The sequence below is a fragment of the Hyperolius riggenbachi genome, chromosome 4, assembly GCF_040937935.1.
Source record: "Hyperolius riggenbachi isolate aHypRig1 chromosome 4, aHypRig1.pri, whole genome shotgun sequence".
Classification (NCBI taxonomy): domain Eukaryota; kingdom Metazoa; phylum Chordata; class Amphibia; order Anura; family Hyperoliidae; genus Hyperolius; species Hyperolius riggenbachi.
This window is the reverse complement of record NC_090649.1, coordinates 403,398,413-403,419,182: the sequence shown is the minus strand read 5'-3', so window position 1 is coordinate 403,419,182 and position 20,770 is coordinate 403,398,413. Positions and strand designations below refer to the sequence as shown.

The following is a 20,770-nucleotide window of genomic DNA, read 5'->3' as shown; positions in this document are numbered from 1 at the left end:
AACTGATCTTTGTTAGGGCATATCAAATAGGCCCTTTGACACTAATACAAATACAATGAAAGCTCCTGTAGGAAAAAAGAGGGAGGGAGGGGGGGCTTGGGGAGGAGAAGGGGAAACCAAAACTACTATGTTGCCTAGGGTACCATTTCATCTTTATCCATCTCTGCACAAATCCAAAAGGCTGTATGTGCAGGACTGATTTGATAGCCCTCTGACGATCTTTGCCGAGTACATGATCTGCAAAAAAAATGCTTGGCCCAGCCTGGCACTAAACAAGGGGAAGCATGAAGCCACAAGTTCAAGCAAACAAAAAGCAAATGACCCAACGTTTCTAACCGGAGAGCACACACATTTAGCACAAGACAAGCATGAAAACACTTTGTAAGTTCACATTATAAATAAAAGTCATCCTTCAATGCAATTTTTTTAGTGACTACCAGAGATGACCCTTTAAAATCTGGGTAACCGCACTCAAACAACAACTATAGATTGGAAGGTGGATGAAGATACTAACCTGCTCCCATATTATTTCAGCAATCTGATCTATTAAACTGCCCAGGTCCCGGAACTCTCCCGAGTACTTGACGTAAGCCCAGGTGCAGAAGGACAGTAGTGCTAATCCCATGATCAGGTTACAAATGTTTGCAATAGAGTTCAAACCAATGAAACCAGTCAGTCCTGAGATAATGTACATTGCAAACATGACAGCAAACAAAGTGGCCGGGGTTCGAGCAGCATAGAAGATGTTCTTGCCATCATTGTGTTTCATGAAGTTTGCATAGGACTCTTCTAGCTCCGCCTCCAGTTGTTCCTGGTATCGGTGACAGAACTCCTCTCCTCCCATCTTTTTCACTGATCGGAACTGCTTTATACACACTTCCTTCACATCTAAGTGCTTCCTCTCCAGGTCCGCAGGAGCAATGTATGGCTTGTCTCCCCCGCACACCTGAGGAAAACACACATTTTATTAAGAGGTTATTAAACTGTTCCAAACAACATTTCCAAAATATTCTAAATAAAAAGTAAGCTACATTATGAGTGGAGATGAGCATTCCAAATTAATTACATCACAACTCGAATTTCACAGCTGGAAGGAGGAAGTAGCTGGAGAGTTGGGACTAGTGGGGGAAGAGAAAGAACACAGACAATGGGAGCCCGGTCTGGTGTATTATCTCTGACTTGTTTGGTATGTATGTATAAACCGGTAGATGGCTATAATCACAAAGCTGGGTTGCAAAGGATGCAACCATTCATATGAGCAGGTGGGGAGATGCCATTCCTACTTGGCCTTGTGGCCATAGTAGATTGGCTGCTAGTAGTAGATTACTCAAAAAAAAAAATCCACTCTTGAGGTCTCTTCTCATAGAATGGGCTCCCCTAGAAAAAGGAGATCCTACCTTAAATGAGAACCTCTCATGTGGTATGGTAGTTAACCACTTCACCACTGAGGGGTTTTACCCCCTGAGCACCAGAGCAATTTTTACCTTTCAGCGCTCCTTCCATTCATTCGTCTATAACTTTATCATTACTTATCGCAATGAAATGAACTATATCTTGTTTTTTCCGCCACCAATTAGGCTTTCTTTAGGTGGGACATTATGCCAAGAATTATTTTTTTCTAAATGTGTTTTAATGGGAAAATAGAAAAAATGTGGGGAAAAAAATTATTATTTTTCAGTTTTCGGCCATTATAGTTTTTAAATAATGCATGCTACTGTAATTAAAACCCATGAAACGTATTTGCCCTTTTGTCCCGGTTATAAAACCATTTAAATTATGTCCCTATCACAATGTTTGGCGCCAATATTTTATTTGGAAATAAAGGTGCATTTTTTTCATTTTTGCGTCCATCCCTAATTACAAGCCCATAGTTTATAAAGTAACAGTGTTATACCCTCTTGACATAAATATTTATAAAAAGTTCAGTCCCTAAGGTAACTATTTATGTATTTTTTTTTCATTGTAAATTTTTTAATTTTTTTTTAATTACAAAAAAAAAAAAAAATGGGGAGTGTGGGAGGTAATGAGTTAATTTTATGTGTAAAAGTCATTTATTTGTATGTGAAAAATGTGTAGGGTGTAGTTTACTATTTGGCCACAAGATGGCCACAGTAACTTTTAGTTTTAATGCGACCTCCAAGCTTCCTTCCGGAAGCTTGGAGGAAGTATAAGGAGGCTGGACACGTGAGTTTTTTCTCACAATGATCGAGCTGCCCATAGGAGAGCAGCTGATCATTGCGGGGCTTAGATCAACGAACGGGAATGGATTTTCCCGTTCATTGATCTCTGGGCGATCGGGCGGCGGCGTGTTTACTAGCGGCGGGCGGCGTGTTTACGAGCGGGAGCGCGGGCAGCGTCGGGAATGCGGAAAGTACGTGTTTCTCCGTCCCTGGTTGTTAAAGGATGGAAAAAGGGGCGGAGAAATACGTACGCGCGGGGGTAAAGTGGTTAAAGGTGCTCAATACAGTTAGACATTTGTTTTTAAAACAACACATTTCAAGGCATAAGCTGCTCCCTCAGGTCGATTGCTGTGCCTATAAAAAGGTAGGGTCTGTTGGCCTCGGGTGCCTGGAGAGCTGGAATGCACCCTGGAGGGCAGTGCACGGAGGCGGCGTTAAGTAACATACCCCTCTCGCCCCACGGATCACTGTGCTTGACAGAGTTCTGATCTGATTCATTCTGAACGGTGTTCTGCTTTGGAATGCTCATCTCTAATAATGATTATATAAAAAAGGCTACAGAATAGTTATAGGCTAATATACACTTCAGTAAATATAGCACATTTATAAATTAAAAATTAGCGGCTAAAATATTACTCAGCTTTGCCCACTTAAGTCATATACGTGTGTTAAAAGAATTATCTAAATTGTCATAAAACCACTGTGCACAATTCTTTAGTCTAAAGCAGCACCCCTGTAGATCTGCAATGAAGCCAAGAACAATATCCTGAATGCCTGTAGTTTTAACAAATCCTGCAGAGATTTTTCCGTGGTAGTCCCAAGCCAACAAATAGACATGTGTGCAAACACTGAGGGCTGGTGCACACCAGAGCGGTTCTGGAGCGTTTTTTAAAACGCTTGCAGGGGGAAAACCACTTGGCTAATGAAAGTGAATGGGATGGTGCACACCAGAGCGGGTCGTTTTTTTTTCCCCACAAAACGCAAACTCGGGGGCTCCAGCATTTTTTAGATTTCTGAGGCGTTTCTGCCTCAATGTTAAAGTATAGGAAAGTGGAAACTGCTCTGAAAAACGCTAGATCAGAGCGGTTTTCCAGGCGTTCTTGTTACAGAAGTTGTTCAGTAACAGCTTTACTGTAAGAAAATATGACATTTGCTACACAAAAAAGCTCCAAAAACCTCTAGGCATGTTTAAAAAACTTCTCTAAACATGCCTAGAATCGCTCAGAAATCTGCTTCAAAAACCTCTAGCATTTTGCAGATCTGCTAGAGCAGGGGTGCCCACACTTTTTCGGCTCGCGAGCTACTTTAAAATTTGCTGAGGCTAGGAGATACCAACGTCTCAAATGCTAAGCACGCCCCCCCCCCCACCCCATAGGTTAGCCAGGTATATGTGCCTGCAGCGTAGGTTAGCCAGGTATATGGGCCCTCAGCGTAGGTTAGCCAGGTATGTGTGCCTGCAGCATAGAATAGCCAGATATTTGCGCCTGTATAGGAGGTAGTGGCTACCTCAATCCGGCGGCTGAGGGTCCTCAGGACTCCTGGAATGCTCTGGCAGGCCAATAAGAATACATGGGAGAAAAGGCAGCGTGGCCGCTAAGTCATAGCTGGGGGCGGCGCCGGGCATGTTACTTATAAGCACGCACCCTGCCCGCCGCCGCCGTGACGTAGCGGCCGCGCCGCCTCTCTCCTCCCCTGCATCCTTATTGGCCAGCGGCCGGCAGCTAGCTAAACATGATGAGCTGCTGGCCGCAACATTTAACGAGACGCGGCACTGCAATTTTCATATGTTAATCATGGTGCTCCTGCGATCAGCAAAAAACGCATTAGCTTCAAAAATCAGATTGAAGCACATGCAGTGAGGAAGGCCCCAACAGTCCACGACATGAGCTTACAAGCCAATTTCTACCCCAGTCTAGTGTCTCTATTGTAGGCTAAAGCCTTGTACACACGCTAGATGGATTGCGGGCAAGGCGGCCAAGCAGGACAATATCTGCTGAGAATCTAGCACGAGGTAGAGATGTCCCTCAAGTTCATTTAAAGACCCAGCATGCTGGAGCTTTAAAGGACATCCGAGGTGAAAATAAAATGATGAGAAAAACAATTGTATCTATCCTCCTCCTCCTAAAAATGACTTTTTTTTTGATATTCCACCATTTTATTTTATATTTAAAATCTATTTTTTAAGTTTTTACTGTTTCTTTGTCTCTACTTAATGACACCTTCATTGAAGTATGCTAGAGCTCAAATCTATGAATTATTGACCCTTTTTATCTCTTTCCTGCTCTCAGAAGCCATTTACTGACAGGAAAGTATTTTATGGCTGTAGTTACTTATCATTGAGGGTTTTGCTATAGTCTGACCCAGTCCGACCCGGTTCCGACCCAGGCAGAAACTGTCACTTGCATACCTGATTTTTAACTCTTTCAGCTAGAGAAAGAAAAAAAAAAAGGGAACACAGCCTAGTTATTTGTGTGCTTGGCACTATACATACACATGTCTATCTCATGTCACATGTCACCTCGGTTGTCCTTTAAAGACCACGATTGTGAAAAACTGCAACATTTTAAATCCGTGTGTATGCATACTGTTTGTACAAAAATGTACACTTGTGCCAGGGTAAAATGATGTATTTTTTTCTCTCCCACTGTCACAAAAGGACGTAATAACTGACAGGTCTCAGACTAATCCATCTGCTGTGGAGGATTCTGAGGTTATTTTTAATAGCACTTACTGACTGGAAGTTGCTCATAATGTGTAAGCAAGTAGGGAGACTGAATAGCTTATTTTTATAGATACTCTCTAGGGAGTGCTTTTGTAAAGAATAAAATAAGAATTCCCAATGAGGAGATGAGCTAGTCCAAAACTGGTCAGATTTTTACCTACTGTAAGCGACCGCAACAAAAGACAAAAGTAATTTATAGTGCACTGTACTCTGGGAGAAATGTACTTATAAGTATGTGTACACATGTATTTAAAATTTTACATTTTTGCCACCTGATGCCATACATTGAAATGTTTTAATTGTGTGCGCAGATGCGCTCCTGCACTACGGCAGAATGGACGTTAACCGAAACGTCTTATTTGCACGAATGGCGCAAAAACAGGATGTTTATAACTGTCCTTTTTGCATAAAGTGGGTAAACTACAGTGATGAGTGCAGTGTTCTCCCCAGGGCTAATCAAGTGGGCGGGCCGCCCGGCTGTTTTGAATTCCCGCCCACCTGCTCTCCTGCCTCACGTACTAGAAAAAAATGGTGGTGTAAAACTGCAGCCATGAGCGCTTCACTGCGTTCCATCAGCGGCCGTCTCAAACAATAGCGAAAGCCGCTGCTACACAGTGCAGGAGGCTTCTCTGCCTGTGTAACCTCCTCCGGGTACTGTGGTTGGCTGAGCGGGTTGTAAGGGGCGGGACCATGCTCTGCATACTGCGGGAGTGAGCCGAGTTCCTAGTCCCTCCCTCGTGGAGAGTGTCAGCCTGACAGCCTCAGCTTCTCCCTAATACTGTGTTTCTACTCTGCTAGTCCGCCCCACTTTGCTGGCTGCCTGTGTCTGCAATGCATTCACATGTGCAGGCAGCTCAGCTAGTGGAGGCGGCTGTCCGATACACATCTAGTGTGATAGCGTAGTGCAGGCAGGCAGGCTACTGTTGTGTGGGGAGAGGGAGGCTCTCTGTGTGGAGAAAGCCTGAAGCTGCGGGCAGATTGTCTCTCACACCCAGCGAAACCAATGTGTTCCCTCTGTCCTGTGCTGGCTGCATGAATGTCAGCAGCCAGTCCCATCCTTTCCGAATCCACACAGCTCCGAGGCCGACTCAGAGCACAGATATCAGGCAGTGCACGGCATTGAGCTCTGGTGGCCCCGCCCCCCTCTCCAGCTTCTCTTCAACACAAGCTGCTCTGATGCCGCTCTGATGCTGGGAGAACTGCACAGGAACTCGGATCATCCTTCCACTGGTATGAGATCTGTGTGTCCACTAATGAGCAGGAGCACTTTTTATCTGATAAATTTTAGTCTGCAGAGCTTTCAAGCTAGGGGACCTGGGAAAACAAACAAACAATGACTGCAGTCAGCTGCAATTTAGATAAGCTAACTTGCTGGAGATGGGAGGATGGTGCTGAATGCTGTCTGTGTCAGAAGTGCTTATATACCTTACTTGATTTACAATTGTAAAAAGTTGGCATAGAGCAGTAAAAAGTACAAATTTGGCTCTGGTAGTTGGGCAAAGTCTGTTAAAAGTAGCCCACTGATCAAAAACCTAAATATGGAACACAGATCCTGTGTTGAAGGTGTGTGCAGGTGGCTTGAAAGGGCAGTGTGTGGGGAGTGATGCTTGCAGAGTTCGCATGTTCTTTCATATGGATGTTATTTTCCAGCGGTATTGCAGATAATTTAGTATGATACTGACTGACCCTGTACACTATCTGCAATACCCCTTGACCCCAGCAGCAAATAACATCCATGTGAAAAGCAAAAATCACCCCCCCTTTATGAAGTGCAACAAACACAGTTGTAGGATACGTGAAATTAACCGACCTATTAAATGCAATAATCACCCCTAGTATGAAATGCAACTAGAACACCAATATTCAGTGTTATCATCAGGCTCTTTTAGAGGAGTGCTTCAGCCAGCCAATTTTGGTAAGCACCGGGTGTCATCGTTTCTCCTCATCCTGTGCGGTAAGCAGAGTTGCACCGGCCCTGAATTCCCCCGTCGCACTCCACCCGGCTACTTTTTCATGCCACCCGGCTGGAAAAAATTTCTGGGGAGAACACTGGAGTGCATTGCTAAACCTGGAAACTGGTCTTCACTTAGTTGCTAGTTAAACGTCATTTTATTTCACAAGCATGATCACTGTCTTATAGACTATCGCTTCGTGGACACGCAGGTCCTCTTCCTCATGGTAACAAACAGCCGTTTGCTAAACTGAGGAAGAGGACCTGTGTGTCCTCGAAAATAAAGTCCACAAGACCGCTTGTGGAATAAAAGGACATTAGTAAATATGGTAATAAACAAGAAAGAAGAGACTCAGACACTAGTGACCTCAGTGTCACTACCAACTACTAATTTCTGCAGGTGGTTTCAGATATCAGGGAGACCTTACTTTATTTACCCCGGAGATAATGATCAAAGGTGGGTGCTTGCACACTCAGTTACATAATTTGGGTTGGGGAAAAGAAAAAAAAAAAAAAAAAAAAAAAAAGTCATCCATTGAGCTCAACCAGAAAATAAGGTACAACACAAGCCTGCACCCTCACATACCTCAGTTGATCCAGAGGAAGGCGAAAAACCCTTACATGGCATGGTCCAATTAGCCCCAAAATGGATAAAAATTCCTTACCGACTCCAGATGGCAATCAGATAAAATCCCTGTGTTCAGTAGTTGCTGAGGACAGATCTACATCCCTGAGACTTACATGAAATCTTGGAAAATGTAGATATGCTGCCCACTAAACGTGAAGTGGTAAGGACAATGAAGCCATCATGGCCATACATGCACATCTTTGTTCACATCACTTAAAGTGGCCATACATCTCTCGATTTAGCAACTGATCGGCCATCCGATTCAATAATCACTGAATCCGATGAAAATCTGTGCTGCCAAGCATGCCCGACCAATAATATGACCAATTTTGGGGTTAAATCAGTTGCATGTATCAATCGGACATACTGCAAGATGCCGGGCCGTCATGGTCGATGGAGAACACAGCTGCAAGGGCGAAAGATATCATGACAAGCAACGAAACCCCCGGCACTGTTCCCCTTAGTGTATAAATGTTCCCAACGTGTGTGCATTGACACATTACCTGTCCTATGCTGCCAACTGCGTGGTACCCATCCGTCTTCCGCTTTTTCCTCTTCTATTTGCACCTCACATGCCGCTGGCGTATAGCACATGTGGCATCACATGCGCTAAACGCTGGCGCTGTGTGAAGCGCAAATGGAAGAGCGGGAAGCAGAAGACGGATGGGAAACGCAGTACAGGTAATGTATAAATGCGCACACGGGGGCAGCAGTTAACTTGGCCGATTCCCAAGAGATTTCATACTGAAATCGGGAAATCGGCCAGCGGTGTATGGGCAGCCGACAGATTTCTCTCTAATCCGATCTCTCTCTAATCTAAATAGAATCTTACAATTTTAACCAAAATAGGTTGACAAAGACAAACTAACTCACCTGTTCCATGTGTTTGCCATAGGTGTCTTTAGCTCCAGCAACAGCAGCCAGGTTATTTGCTTCTGCAGTTGCCTACAAGAGGAAAAATGGTCTATACACTTTGATACTTTAATAGAATATAATGAACGTCTATTGAAAATGCGCTCAGCGTTGATGATATTGGCAGATGCTGTTTACTCCTATCTGTTATTGCCTGATGAAGCGGGTTTGTACCCCAGCGAAACGCGTTGCACTTTATTTGGTGTATACAATAAAATTGTTTTGACTAAAATCCACAGTCGTTTGCTCTGCTTGGAGGAGGCAAATCCACCACTACCTCCTCTATCACCAAGATAGGTTTTTAGGCCGCTTTCACAGTGGGACGTTACTGGCGCACGTTAGAGCAGCCTGTAACGCAGCCCAACTCACAGTAATGAAAAATCAATGGGCTGTTCAGTGCCCAATGTTGCGTTACAGTGTAACGCTGGATGTTCAAAGTGCAGCATGCTGTGCGTTATATGTGGTTTTAGCTGCGTTAGACTGTTTGCACATGCTCAGTAAGGGGAGAGTCCGCTATTGTTCCTAGCCACATGGCTAATTAATATTTACTGCACTGTAGTGTTGTCCAGGTCATGAACGATTCAGATCTTTGATCCGGATCTTTTTTGTGAGTCGAATCATCCGGATCACCACAATGAAGGATTAGGTTCACAGTGGATGTCTGGAAGAAACAGGAACTGCAGCTTCTGTGCACAAGCACAATCTTCCTGCTGCACCTCTCCCTTCCCCATTAGCACCCTCAATGTGCCTTCATTCTCCTGCACCTCTCACTCTGCTGCGCCCCTGCTTCCCTAGTAAAAGGATTCAAAGATTCGGTTCAAAGATCCGGATCTTTTCAAGGATCCAATTCGAATCATCTGAATCATTGAAAAGATCCGGACTTCCCAGTATAGCACCAAGAGCCTCTTAACGCTGCTCAATCTGACGTCCAACTTCAACACCACCATGCCTTGCGTTAGGGGCACGTTATGCGACCTTAACGTCCCCTAAAACGCAACGTCTTGGTGTGAAAGAGGCCTTAAGTTCTTTTAGTGTTTTTTATCCTGTTGGCGCCTCTGTTATCCTATTATCTATCTCCTAGATTTATGCTGTGGTAACTGAACATTGTGTAGTAAAGGTCACTCTTTATCTAATGGAGAGTGCAGGAGAGACACAAGCCATGTGATCAACGGCTGCATTAACTTTTCACCGCAATGAGCAGTGAAAAGTTGACAGAAATATGGCTGATATCAGTTCTTAGCCGAGATCTGATCTGGGGCAGAGTGGAAAACAAACTACTGATATCAGATCAAATGTAAACCTGATTTTTCGTATATAGTTAGATTAAAGCTATATACACATGCTGGTCTGAACTGGGCTGTGGTGGATGATAACTGTCATGGGCAAGAATTGGGCATCAGACCAATGTGTGTACGGCGTCCCAAGATGATCACTAAATATCCCGCAGATCGGATCTTTAGTGATGCCTGACACCTGAGCCCTGCTCTTACTCTCTTGCCCACCAGAAGCCACCCAGTCACTCGCTGCTCATTGTTGCTATATGGTAGGGCGCAGGAACAGATGCAACGCCAGCCTAAAACCGCGTTTACAGAGTTGTCAGTGCTCTGTCTTCTAGCAGGGATAGAATATGGGCCTCAAGTCATATTCTTTTTATACAAAACGTAAGTATTGAAAAATTACCTGGAGCATAGACTTGGGATGAGGAAGCTCCTCGCCTTGATAGATTTTGATATATGCCTGATAGGGAAGTAAAGAGAACTCAGCATTAGACAAGACCAGCAAACAAAGCTTCGCTAGTGCAGTATTAATGGCTGTTCACATGGTGCACATCACCTTTTCCCCACCGCTTCTTGTTCACTTAGGCCCCATTCACACTGTGAAAGTGATTTTCCTGCAATTTTTCACTGCATGAGAAAGCAAATTTCCAGCGATTGTGTTTTGTGTTGAAATGCAATGGTTCCAAAATGGCTAAAAATTGCTGCCTGCACCATGTATGTACATTAATATAAAACTGCTGGGGATTGCTGTAGTGAAACCATGTACATGGGCATATTTTGAAGTGGTGGAGACAGGTTGCCGCCATTTACTAGTATTTTATAGAGCTGCACAGCAACTTGTTCCATTGCCCACCACTCAATGCAGATAGTGTCAACAGCGCCTTAAAGAGGCAGAAAATCAAATACAATCAGAAGAACCAATTTTCACCTGAAGATCCAGACACATCATAAATATGCATATCATCATCATCATCATCATCATCATCATCATCGGGATACAATTAATGCAGGATTATGCAAATGTATGCAGCTTGAAAAATGGACCAATCGATTTTTACCTCAGCAGGATTTTAGAAACAAATTATTTATGAGGAGCTAGTAAGCAAAAAAGTTTCTGTACCGTGTCAGCAAACAAATTATATAGGTAGAAAAAACTTCTTGTAAAAAATACCTTTTAATGGCTGAGTTAAATAATGCAAGCTTTCTGGGATCTAGTCCCCTTGTTCAGGCATATTTCCAGATGTACTTCAGCTTACATCTGGAAATATGCCTGAAGAAGGGGACTAGATCCCAGAAAGCTTGCATTATTTAACTATCAGTTAGCTATCAAAAGGTATTATTTTTTACAAAACGTTTTTTTCTACCTATATAATATGAAGAGCTACAGATATATACTACGCCTCAGATGGAACTTTGAATGCAGAAAGCCTTTATGTGCGCAAACTCAATTAAAAATTACCAATTAAACAGTAGCATCAGCAAGAAGTTTTACACACACACACACTATGCACCCCCTACACATATATACACACACACACACACACACACACACACAAAAGAATCTACAAAAAAAAAAAAAAAAAAAAAAAAAAACCTGCAAAAGGTACTAGGGAGTTCCCGGAAAACAAAAAAGGGTTGAAGATAACCAACCAAGACAGCAAACACTGATTTTCCCTTAGGTATCTATGAAGTTCATCCAATGTGCAATAATACTCCTTAGCAAAAGCTCTGATGATAAACTTCCAGATAAATTATATTACTCAGTGAACAGAGTATAGTACATGGCATGAAGTCTTACCATACGTCCCATATAGTGATGATGCACTTCCCCTTGTCTTGTAGGAAATGAACAGAACTTACAAGATATACACCTTCTTTCCACTGCAGCTGTAGAGAGGTATAGTGCAGTCTTATCAACTCAGATCAACTACTCAGACTGTTTTACTACCCACAAGTCCTCCCCTTATACACAACTGGCAATATAGAATGCCGTACTTAGGCATGCCATCCCGCGATCTACCTACTCCAACATAGAAATATTGAGTGCTCGCACCAATAAATGCTTTCTGCATTCAAAGTTTCATTCGACTTCATACAGGTTCATTTGGCTGTCAGAAGCATTTCCAACTGCTGAAACAAAGAAGACTAACCAGGGCTGTGGAGTCGGTACAATAATCCACCGACTAAGACTCTACAGGTTAGGATTCCACCGACTCAGACGCTTCTGATTTGCATATTACAATTTTGTTGATTGAAAGTATGTAACATGAAATGAATTTCTTAACTGCCAACACTTAGGAATTTTCAAATACAACTGAAGCGAGGGATAGAGGCTGCCATATTTACTCCCTTTTGAACAATACCCGTTACCCAGTTAGCCGGCTGATCTTCTGCCTCTAATACTGTTAGTCAGACTAAAACTAGTCCTTGGTAAGAGTACCGTATATACTCGCATATAAGCCGACCGCATATAAGCTGGCCCCCCAACTTTTACCTGAAAAAAAAACAGGAAAAAATGATTGACCCCCATATAAGCCGGGGATAGGAAATGCTGGATTGGTGCAGGCCGCGTAATCCCCCCAGTGTGTCCCAGTATTGGTAGGTAGTGCCTCAGTATAGCTAGTATAGTGCTCTGTATAGGTAGGTAGTGTCCAGTATAGCCCCCAGTATGGGTAGGTAGTGCCCCAGTATAGCTAGTATAGTGCCCAGTATAGCTAGTAGTATAGTGCCCAGTATTGGTAGTGCCCCAGTATAGCTAGTATAGTGCCCGGTATAGGTAGGTAGTGTCCAGCATAGTAGAACAAAAATAGACTGCACACAGAAAGCTTCTATTTAAGTAATCTGTATTATGTGCATACAGTTACAGAGTGTCAGGACACGACATGTTTCGGGCTCTGCCATTCTTCAGGTGTGCCCCTCCCAGCACACATGACACCCTTATACCCCACCTGCAGGAAGTCACCTGATCCACCTGGACCACATGACCACAACAATAAACATAGAAATCATCAAACAATTTCAAAATGACATAATCCAACAAGGGAACTACACCATCAGGTGTCTACCCCAGATAAACCTAAGGATAGCTCACCCCCTCATCATAAAGTCCATATATCTCAGTCTTCACAATTTCATCAATATGCAAATGTATTCCTGTACGAGTAACAAGGGGCAGCCAACATTCTGTACCTACAAAAAGAGGACAATCAGAGGAAACATTTCAAGCTCAGGCACTCATTTAACCTGTTAGTGTCAACACAGTTAAACCTCCTAATCCATTTAGCTTCACATTGTAATAATTTTTTTCTTTTGGTCACCCCCTCTTGAATATATGGAAACACTCAACAACAAACCACCGAAGTTGAGCCGCGGTGTGTTTTTTCAAGGAAATGTCGTGAGACAGATGTCTCATATTCCTTTTTACCTGCCGCAAAATTGGATATGTCCCTCTTGTGTTTCTGGATTATTTTCTTTACCTCCCGCTCTGTCTTCCCGATGTAGACATACCCAAAGGAACAATTGAGCCCATACACTACGTATGTACTCAAGCAGGTGTACCTGTCCCTGATGGGTACCCTTTCACCGGTAGACGGGTGGGAGACAAAGGATCCTTTCAAAATTGCATTACAGCAATTACAGCCCAGGCAGGGGACAGTGCCTCTCCTCTGTGGAGGGACCCCCCCTTCTCGGGCTCGGCTGGATGTCAGTTTTACTGACCCAGTTGTGTATGGTTTTCCCCCTCCGGTAGGCAAACACGGACGGATCCCCGAACAGTTTCCCGAAGTAAGTGCTTGGAAGAACAAAGAGAAATCGAGAGCCCAATATGGTGTAGTATTGTTTAGTTGGTTGTGGTTTAAAGCAAAATATTTAGAAATACTCACAAACATGTGTTACCCATAGGTTTCCTGTCCGGGCGTATTCGTGCTGTGGTGCGTAGATATTGGCCGATCCTTGGACAGGATCCCGAGTTCGGGGAACTGTTCGGGGATCCGCCCGTGTTTGCCTACCGGAGGGGGAAAAACCATACGCAACTGGGTCAGTAAAACTGACATCCAGCCGAGCCCAAGGAGGGGGGGTCCCTCCACAGAGGAGAGGCACTGTCCCCTGCCTGGGCTGTAATGCAATTTTGAAAGGATCCTTTGTCTCCCACCCGTCTACAGGTGAAAGGGTACCCATCAGGGACAGGTACACCTGCTTGAGTACATAGGTAGTGTATGGGCTCAAGTGTCCCTGTGGGTATGTCTACATCGGGAAGACGGAGCGGGAGGTAAAGAAAAGAATCCAGGAACACAAGATGGACATATCCAATTTTGTGGCAGGTAAAAAGGAATATGAGACATCTGTCTCACGACATTTCCTGAAAAACACAACACACCGCGGCTCAACATCGGTGGTTTGTTGTTGACAGTGTTCCCATATATTCAAGAGGGGGTGACCGAAAGAAAAAATTATTACAATGTGAAGCTAAATGGATTAGGAGGTTTAACTGTGTTGACCCTAACGGGTTAAACGAGTGCCTGAGCTTGAAATGTTTCCTATGATTGTCCTCTCTTTGTAGGTACAGAATGTTGGCTGCCCCTTGTTACTCGTACAGGAATTCATTTGCATATTGATGAAATTGTGAAGACTAAGATATATGGACTTTATGATGAGGGGGTGAGCTATCCTTAGGTTTATCTGGGGTAGACACCTGAAGGTGTAGTTCCCTTGTTGGATTATGTCATTTTGAAATTGTTTATTGATGATTTGTATGTTTGTTGTTGTGGTCATGTGGTCCATGTGGATCAGGTGACTTCCTCCGGGTGGGGTATAAGGGTGTCATGTGTGCTGGGAGGGGCACACCTGAGGAAGGGCAGAGCCCCGAAACAAGTTGTGTCCTGACACTAACTGTATGCACATAATACAAATTACTTGAAAGAAGCTTTCTGTGTGCCGTCTTCTATTTTTGTTCTACAGTACGGTGTAGCAGGAGTGGTGTACCTGCAGAAGTTGGCACCGGCTTCCAGGTCTAGAGTCACAGACCTGTCCTAGGTGTGAGTCTTGTGTGTCACAATACACAGTGTCCAGTATAGCTAGTATAGTGCCCAGTATAGGTAGGTAGTGTCCAGTATAACGCCCCCCGCCGCTGCTATTACCTGCTCAGCCAGCGGCCGCTTCCTCTAATCCGGGTTCCCCTCTCCAACTCCATGTGTATAAGTGTTTCACTGCTGTGACAAGGCAGGAAAGAGTGTATCGCCGTTACCTGAGGAACCGCTCTTTCCTGCCTCGTCACAGCAGCAGTGCCGGGTGCGCTGCTGCGAAACACTTATACGCATGGAGTTGGAGAGGGGAACCCGGATTAGAGGAAGCGGCCTCTGGCTCAGCAAGTAATAGCAGCGGTGGCCGCGGGGGGAGGTTTGGGGGGGGGGGGCCGCGGACCACCGACCACCACGGACCAAGACTCTCATACAACCCGACCCCCCAACTTTTGGCCCCCTTTTTGGGGGTCAAAAATTCGGCTTGTATGCGAGAATATACGGTACTTGTAGAAGACAGGAACAAAGAACATCTATCAGGCCCTAGACTAGACAATGCGACTGTTAGTACATGCCAGAGTGATGTACAGGTACTCTGCAGGAGAATAAGGCTATTCTTCCTCTATTACACATTCTTCAAGTACAAGCTGAACCAGGTTTATGGGTGATAGACGACACCTCTGTTCAATTTGCACAACATTCTCAGTGGATTCCCTGCAGCTCTGTGGGGAGTGCATATGTAAAGTATAGTACTACTGTGTAACCAGTGGCGTAGCTAAAGAGCTGTGGGCCCCGATGCAAGTTTTACATTGGGGCCCCCATGCACTCTATACATAATTGATACGGCGCACCAAAACCTGCCAATGTCAACCACACTCAGAGGTGCGAGAAGAGTTTGTTAATGATTACCACTATTCAAATTATCTATAGACGTCATTATTATGAGCACAGGACCAATAGAGAGCTAATACTGCAGTTGAGGGAGAGCCCTTTGGGGCCCTTCTGGCCCTGATGCGGTTGCAACGTGTGTGTGTGTGTGTGTGTGTGTGTGTGTGTGTGTGTGTGTGTGTGTGTGTGTGTGTGTGTGTGTGTGTGTGTGTGTGTGTGTGTGTGTGTGTGTGTGTGTGTGTGTGTGTGTGTGTGTGTGTGTGTGTGTGTGTGTGTGTGTGTGTGTGTGTGTGTGAACATTTTATCATATTTTCAATTTTAATTACAGTTTAAATTCATTAGGAGTCAGAGTCTGGCCATTTTTTCCTGACTCAGTCCCCGAGTACCCAAAAATTGCCCCGACTCTGAGCCCTGAGGCTAACATTGCCTCACTCTCTAACCTGGTGAAACAACCATACACCATATGAATATAAACGTTATTTATGTTGAATAAATAAGTGAAAGTGTCTAAACCAAATCCCATAGCTCTACAGTAAGTCGTGACTAATCCCAATCACAATGTATTCAGTGATCGCCAAGAGGTTCGGAGGTGACAATGTAATTCTTGATGTTCCCAAGAGAAATTAGACAACTCTGCACTGAAGAAACAGTTTCTGACAGATGTTTGTATTACTTGGTTTACAATCTGACAAAGGCAGACTGAATAATTACTAGGTAAAACCTACCTTAAAATATTCCAAAAGATCTCGACAAGTCACCTTGTTACCACCAATTTCTTTTTCTACCAAGTTTTCCGGAGACAGCAGCAAAGGAACTAGACTCTGAAGTCCCTTTTTGAACTCGTCATCTATGTCTGTTGGGAATAAAGGCAGGACTAAGAATTGCATGGTAAATATTACATGGAAACTTGCAGATAGTAGTTGGCATATCACATAGCATGGTACCACAGCAATGGTCCTGAGCCCTCATATGAAAGTACAGTATTTTTCGGACTAGAAGATGCACCTCAGGTTTGAGGACAAAAACCGGGGGGGGGGTTTGGTATAGAATATATATATTTATTACATCTGGTGCATACATGTGAAGGGGTATCTTGTGGATTATGCCCCCTTTGTACCTCATGCCCCCTTTGTACCTCGTGTCTCCCTGTGTCCTCCTCTGTCACCCTTGTGTCCTCCATGTGGTCACCTCTGTCCTCTATGCCCCTTTGTGTCTCCCAGTGTCCCCCTTGTTTCCTCCTGTGTCTTCCTAGTGTCCTCTGTCTCCCATGTGCCCACCTCTGTCCTCTATGCCCCTTTGTGTCTCCCTTGTTTCCTCCTGTGTCCCCATGTGTCCTCTATGCCCCTTTGTGTCTCCCTAGTGTCCTCTATGTTCCTTTGTGTCCTACGTTTGTCCCCTTGTGTCCTCAGCATGGGCACATTACAGGGAATCCCCAACATTGGAGGTTCTTACTGACAGGCATTCACAAGTCAGGAACTCCCTGCATTTGGACTATAAGACGCAGTGAACTTTTTTTCCCCACTTTTGGGGGATAAAAAGTGAGTCTTATAGTCCAAAAGGTCAGTTTAGACTTACCTGGTAAAGATGTTTCTAAACATCTCAGTGTACGGCAGGAAAAGGAGAGACTCCAGGCTCCTCCTCCAAGGGAAACACAATTGACAAGAAGTTTAAAAGGCCCCCACCCCCTGCTACCCTCAGTATCTAGACAAGAAATCCGGCCAATGAGACACCCCAAACGTGACCCAGACTCCTGTCTACAGCTCAATCCACACCAAAACAGTGCAAAAAAAGTCAGGAAGAAAGGATAGAAGGCAGCATAGAGGGAGGGATGTAGTATGCCGTACACTGAGATGTTTAGAAACATCTTTACCAGGTAAGTCTAAACTGACCTTTCTCTAACCATCTCAGTGTACGGCAGGAAAAGGAGAGATAGGCGAGTAACCCCCTACTCACATGAGGGAGGGACTGCTGCCTGAAGCACCTTTCAACCAAAATGTTGGCACTGACTGAAGAAGATTCCCATCTAAAATGCATATCTGGACCAATCAGTCTTTGGTTCTCCCAAAAAGCTTAATCGCTTCAATTCTCTGTAGATTGAAAATAATGCAAGGCTGACAAGCCCATGCGAAAGACCGCAAGGCTGACAAGCGCAAGGCTGACAAGCCCATGCGAAAGACCGCAAGCCTGTGCGAATGAACGCAAGGCTTAACAAGCCTGTGCGAATGAACGCAAGGCTTAACAAGCCTGTGCGAATGAACGCAAGGCTTAACAAGCCTGTGCGAATGAACGCAAGGCTTAACAAGCCTGTGCGAATGAACGCAAGGCTTAACAAGCCTGTGCGAATGAACGCAAGGCTTAACAAGCCTGTGCGAATGAACGCAAGGCTTAACAAGCCTGTGCGAATGAACGCAAGGCTTAACAAGCCTGTGCGAATGAACGCAAGGCTTAACAAGCCTGTGCGAATGAACGCAAGGCTTAACAAGCCTGTGCGAGTGAACGCAAGGCTTAACAAGCCTGTGCGAATGAACGCAAGGCTTAACAAGCCTGTGCGAATGAACGCAAGGCTTAACAAGCCTGTGCGAATGAACGCAAGGCTTAACAAGCCTGTGCGAATGAACGCAAGGCTTAACAAGCCTGTGCGAATGAACGCAAGGCTTAACAAGCCTGTGCGAATGAACGCAAGGCTTAACAAGCCTGTGCGAATGAACGCAAGGCTTAACAAGCCTGTGCGAATGAACGCAAGGCTTAACAAGCCTGTGCGAATGAACGCAAGGCTTAACAAGCCTGTGCGAATGAACGCAAGGCTTAACAAGCCTGTGCGAATGAACGCAAGGCTTAACAAGCCTGTGCGAATGAACGCAAGGCTTAACAAGCCTGTGCGAATGAACGCAAGGCTTAACAAGCCTGTGCGAATGAACGCAAGGCTTAACAAGCCTGTGCGAATGAACGCAAGGCTTAACAAGCCTGTGCGAATGAACGCAAGGCTTAACACGCCTGTGCGAATGAACGCAAGGCTAACACGCCTGTGCGAATGAACGCAAGGCTAACACGCCTGTGCGAATGAACGCAAGGCTAACACGCCTGTGCGAATGAACGCAAGGCTAACACGCCTGTGCGAATGAACGCAAGGCTAACACGCCTGTGCGAATGAACGCAAGGCTAACACGCCTGTGCGAATGAACGCAAGGCTAACAAGCCTGTGCGAATGAACGCAAGGCTAACAAGCCTGTGCGAATGAACGCAAGGCTAACAAGCCTGTGCGAATGAACGCAAGGCTAACAAGCCTGTGCGAATGAACGCAAGGCTAACAAGCCTGTGCGAATGAACGCAAGGCTAACAAGCCTGTGCGAATGAACGCAAGGCTAACAAGCCTGTGCGAATGAACGCAAGGCTAACAAGCCTGTGCGAATGAACGCAAGGCTAACAAGCCTGTGCGAATGAACGCAAGGCTAACAAGCCTGTGCGAATGAACGCAAGGCTAACAAGCCTGTGCGAATGAACGCAAGGCTAACAAGCCTGTGCGAATGAACGCAAGGCTAACAAGCCTGTGCGAATGAACGCAAGGCTAACAAGCCTGTGCGAATGAACGCAAGGCTAACAAGCCTGTGCGAATGAACGCAAGGCTAACAAGCCTGTGCGAATGAACGCAAGGCTAACAAGCCTGTGCGAATGAACGCAAGGCTAACAAGCCTGTGCGAATGAACGCAAGGCTAACAAGCCTGTGCGAATGAACGCAAGGCTAACAAGCCTGTGCGAATGAACGCAAGGCTAACAAGCCTGTGCGAATGAACGCAAGGCTAACAAGCCTATGCGAATGAACGCAAGGCTAACAAGCCTATGCGAATGAACGCAAGGCTAACAAGCCTATGCGAATGAACCCAAGGCTAACAAGCCTATGCGAATGAACGCAAGGCTAACAAGCCTATGCGAATGAACGCAAGGCTAACAAGCCTATGCGAATGAACGCAAAGCTAACAAGCCTATGCGAATGAACGCAAGGCTAACAAGCCTATGCGAATGAACGCAAGGCTAACAAGCCTATGCGGATTGAACGCTAGGCCAACAAGCCTATGCGGATTGAACGCTAGGCCAACAAGCCTATGCGAATGAACGCTAGGCCAACAAGCCTATGCGAATGAACGCTAGGCCAACAAGCCTATGCGAATGAACGCTAGGCCCACAAGCCTATGCGAATGAACGCTAGGCCAACAAGCCTATGCGAATGAACGCTAGGCCAACAAGCCTATGCGAATGAACGCTAGGCCAACAAGCCTATGCGAATGAACGCTAGGCCAACAAGCCTATGCGAATGAACGCTAGGCCAACAAGCCTATGCGAATGAACGCTAGGCCAACAAGCCTATGCGAATGAACGCTAGGCCAACAAGCCTATGCGAATGAACGCTAGGCCAACAAGCCTATGCGAATGAACGCTAGGCCAACAAGCCTATGCGAATGAACGCTAGGCCAACAAGCCTATGCGAAGGAACGCAAGGCTAACAAGCCTATGCGAATGAACGCTAGGCCAACAAGCCTATGCAAATGAACGCTAGGCCAACAAGCCTATGCGAATGAACGCTAGGCCAACAAGCCTATGCGAATGAACGCTAGGCCAACAAGCCTATGCGAATGAACGCTAGGCCAACAAGCCTATGCGAAGGAACGCAAGGCTAACAAGCCTATGCGAAGGAACGCAAGGCTAACAAGCCTATGCGAAGGAACGCAAGGCTACCAGGCCTATGCGAATGAAAGCAAAGCTATCAAGCGTCTGCAAAATGAAAGCAAAGCTATCAAGCGTCTGCAAAATGAAAGCAAAGCTATCAAGCGTCTGCAAAATGAAAGCAAAGCTATCAAGCGTCTGCAAAATGAAAGCAAAGCTATCAAGCGTCTGCAAAATGAAAGCAAAGCTATCAAGCGTCTGCAAAATGAAAGCAAAGCTATCAAGCGTCTGCAAAATGAAAGCAAAGCTATCAAGCGTCTGCAAAATGAAAGCAAAGCTATCAAGCGTCTGCAAAATGAAAGCAAAGCTATCAAGCGTCTGCAAAATGAAAGCAAAGCTATCAAGCGTCTGCAAAATGAAAGCAAAGCTATCAAGCGTCTGCAAAATGAAAGCAAAGCTATCAAGCGTCTGCAAAATGAAAGCAAAGCTATCAAGCGTCTGCAAAATGAAAGCAAAGCTATCAAGCGTCTGCAAAATG

General features: G+C 45.1%; 1 protein-coding gene across 2 annotated transcripts in view; it reads right to left on the bottom strand.

Moving 5' to 3' along the window:
- The window catches only part of ATL2 (atlastin GTPase 2), a 130,037-nt gene that overhangs the window by 9,939 nt on the left and 99,328 nt on the right, over nucleotides 1-20,770 (bottom strand). For both annotated transcript variants that reach the window (XM_068232299.1, XM_068232301.1), the window contains exons 9-12: nucleotides 16,299-16,426; nucleotides 10,074-10,130; nucleotides 8,355-8,426; nucleotides 515-946 (exon numbers count right to left, since the gene is read on the bottom strand). In XM_068232299.1, coding sequence (XP_068088400.1) covers nucleotides 515-946; nucleotides 8,355-8,426; nucleotides 10,074-10,130; nucleotides 16,299-16,426 — 689 coding nt within the window. The remainder of the gene's footprint in view (nucleotides 1-514; nucleotides 947-8,354; nucleotides 8,427-10,073; nucleotides 10,131-16,298; nucleotides 16,427-20,770) is intronic.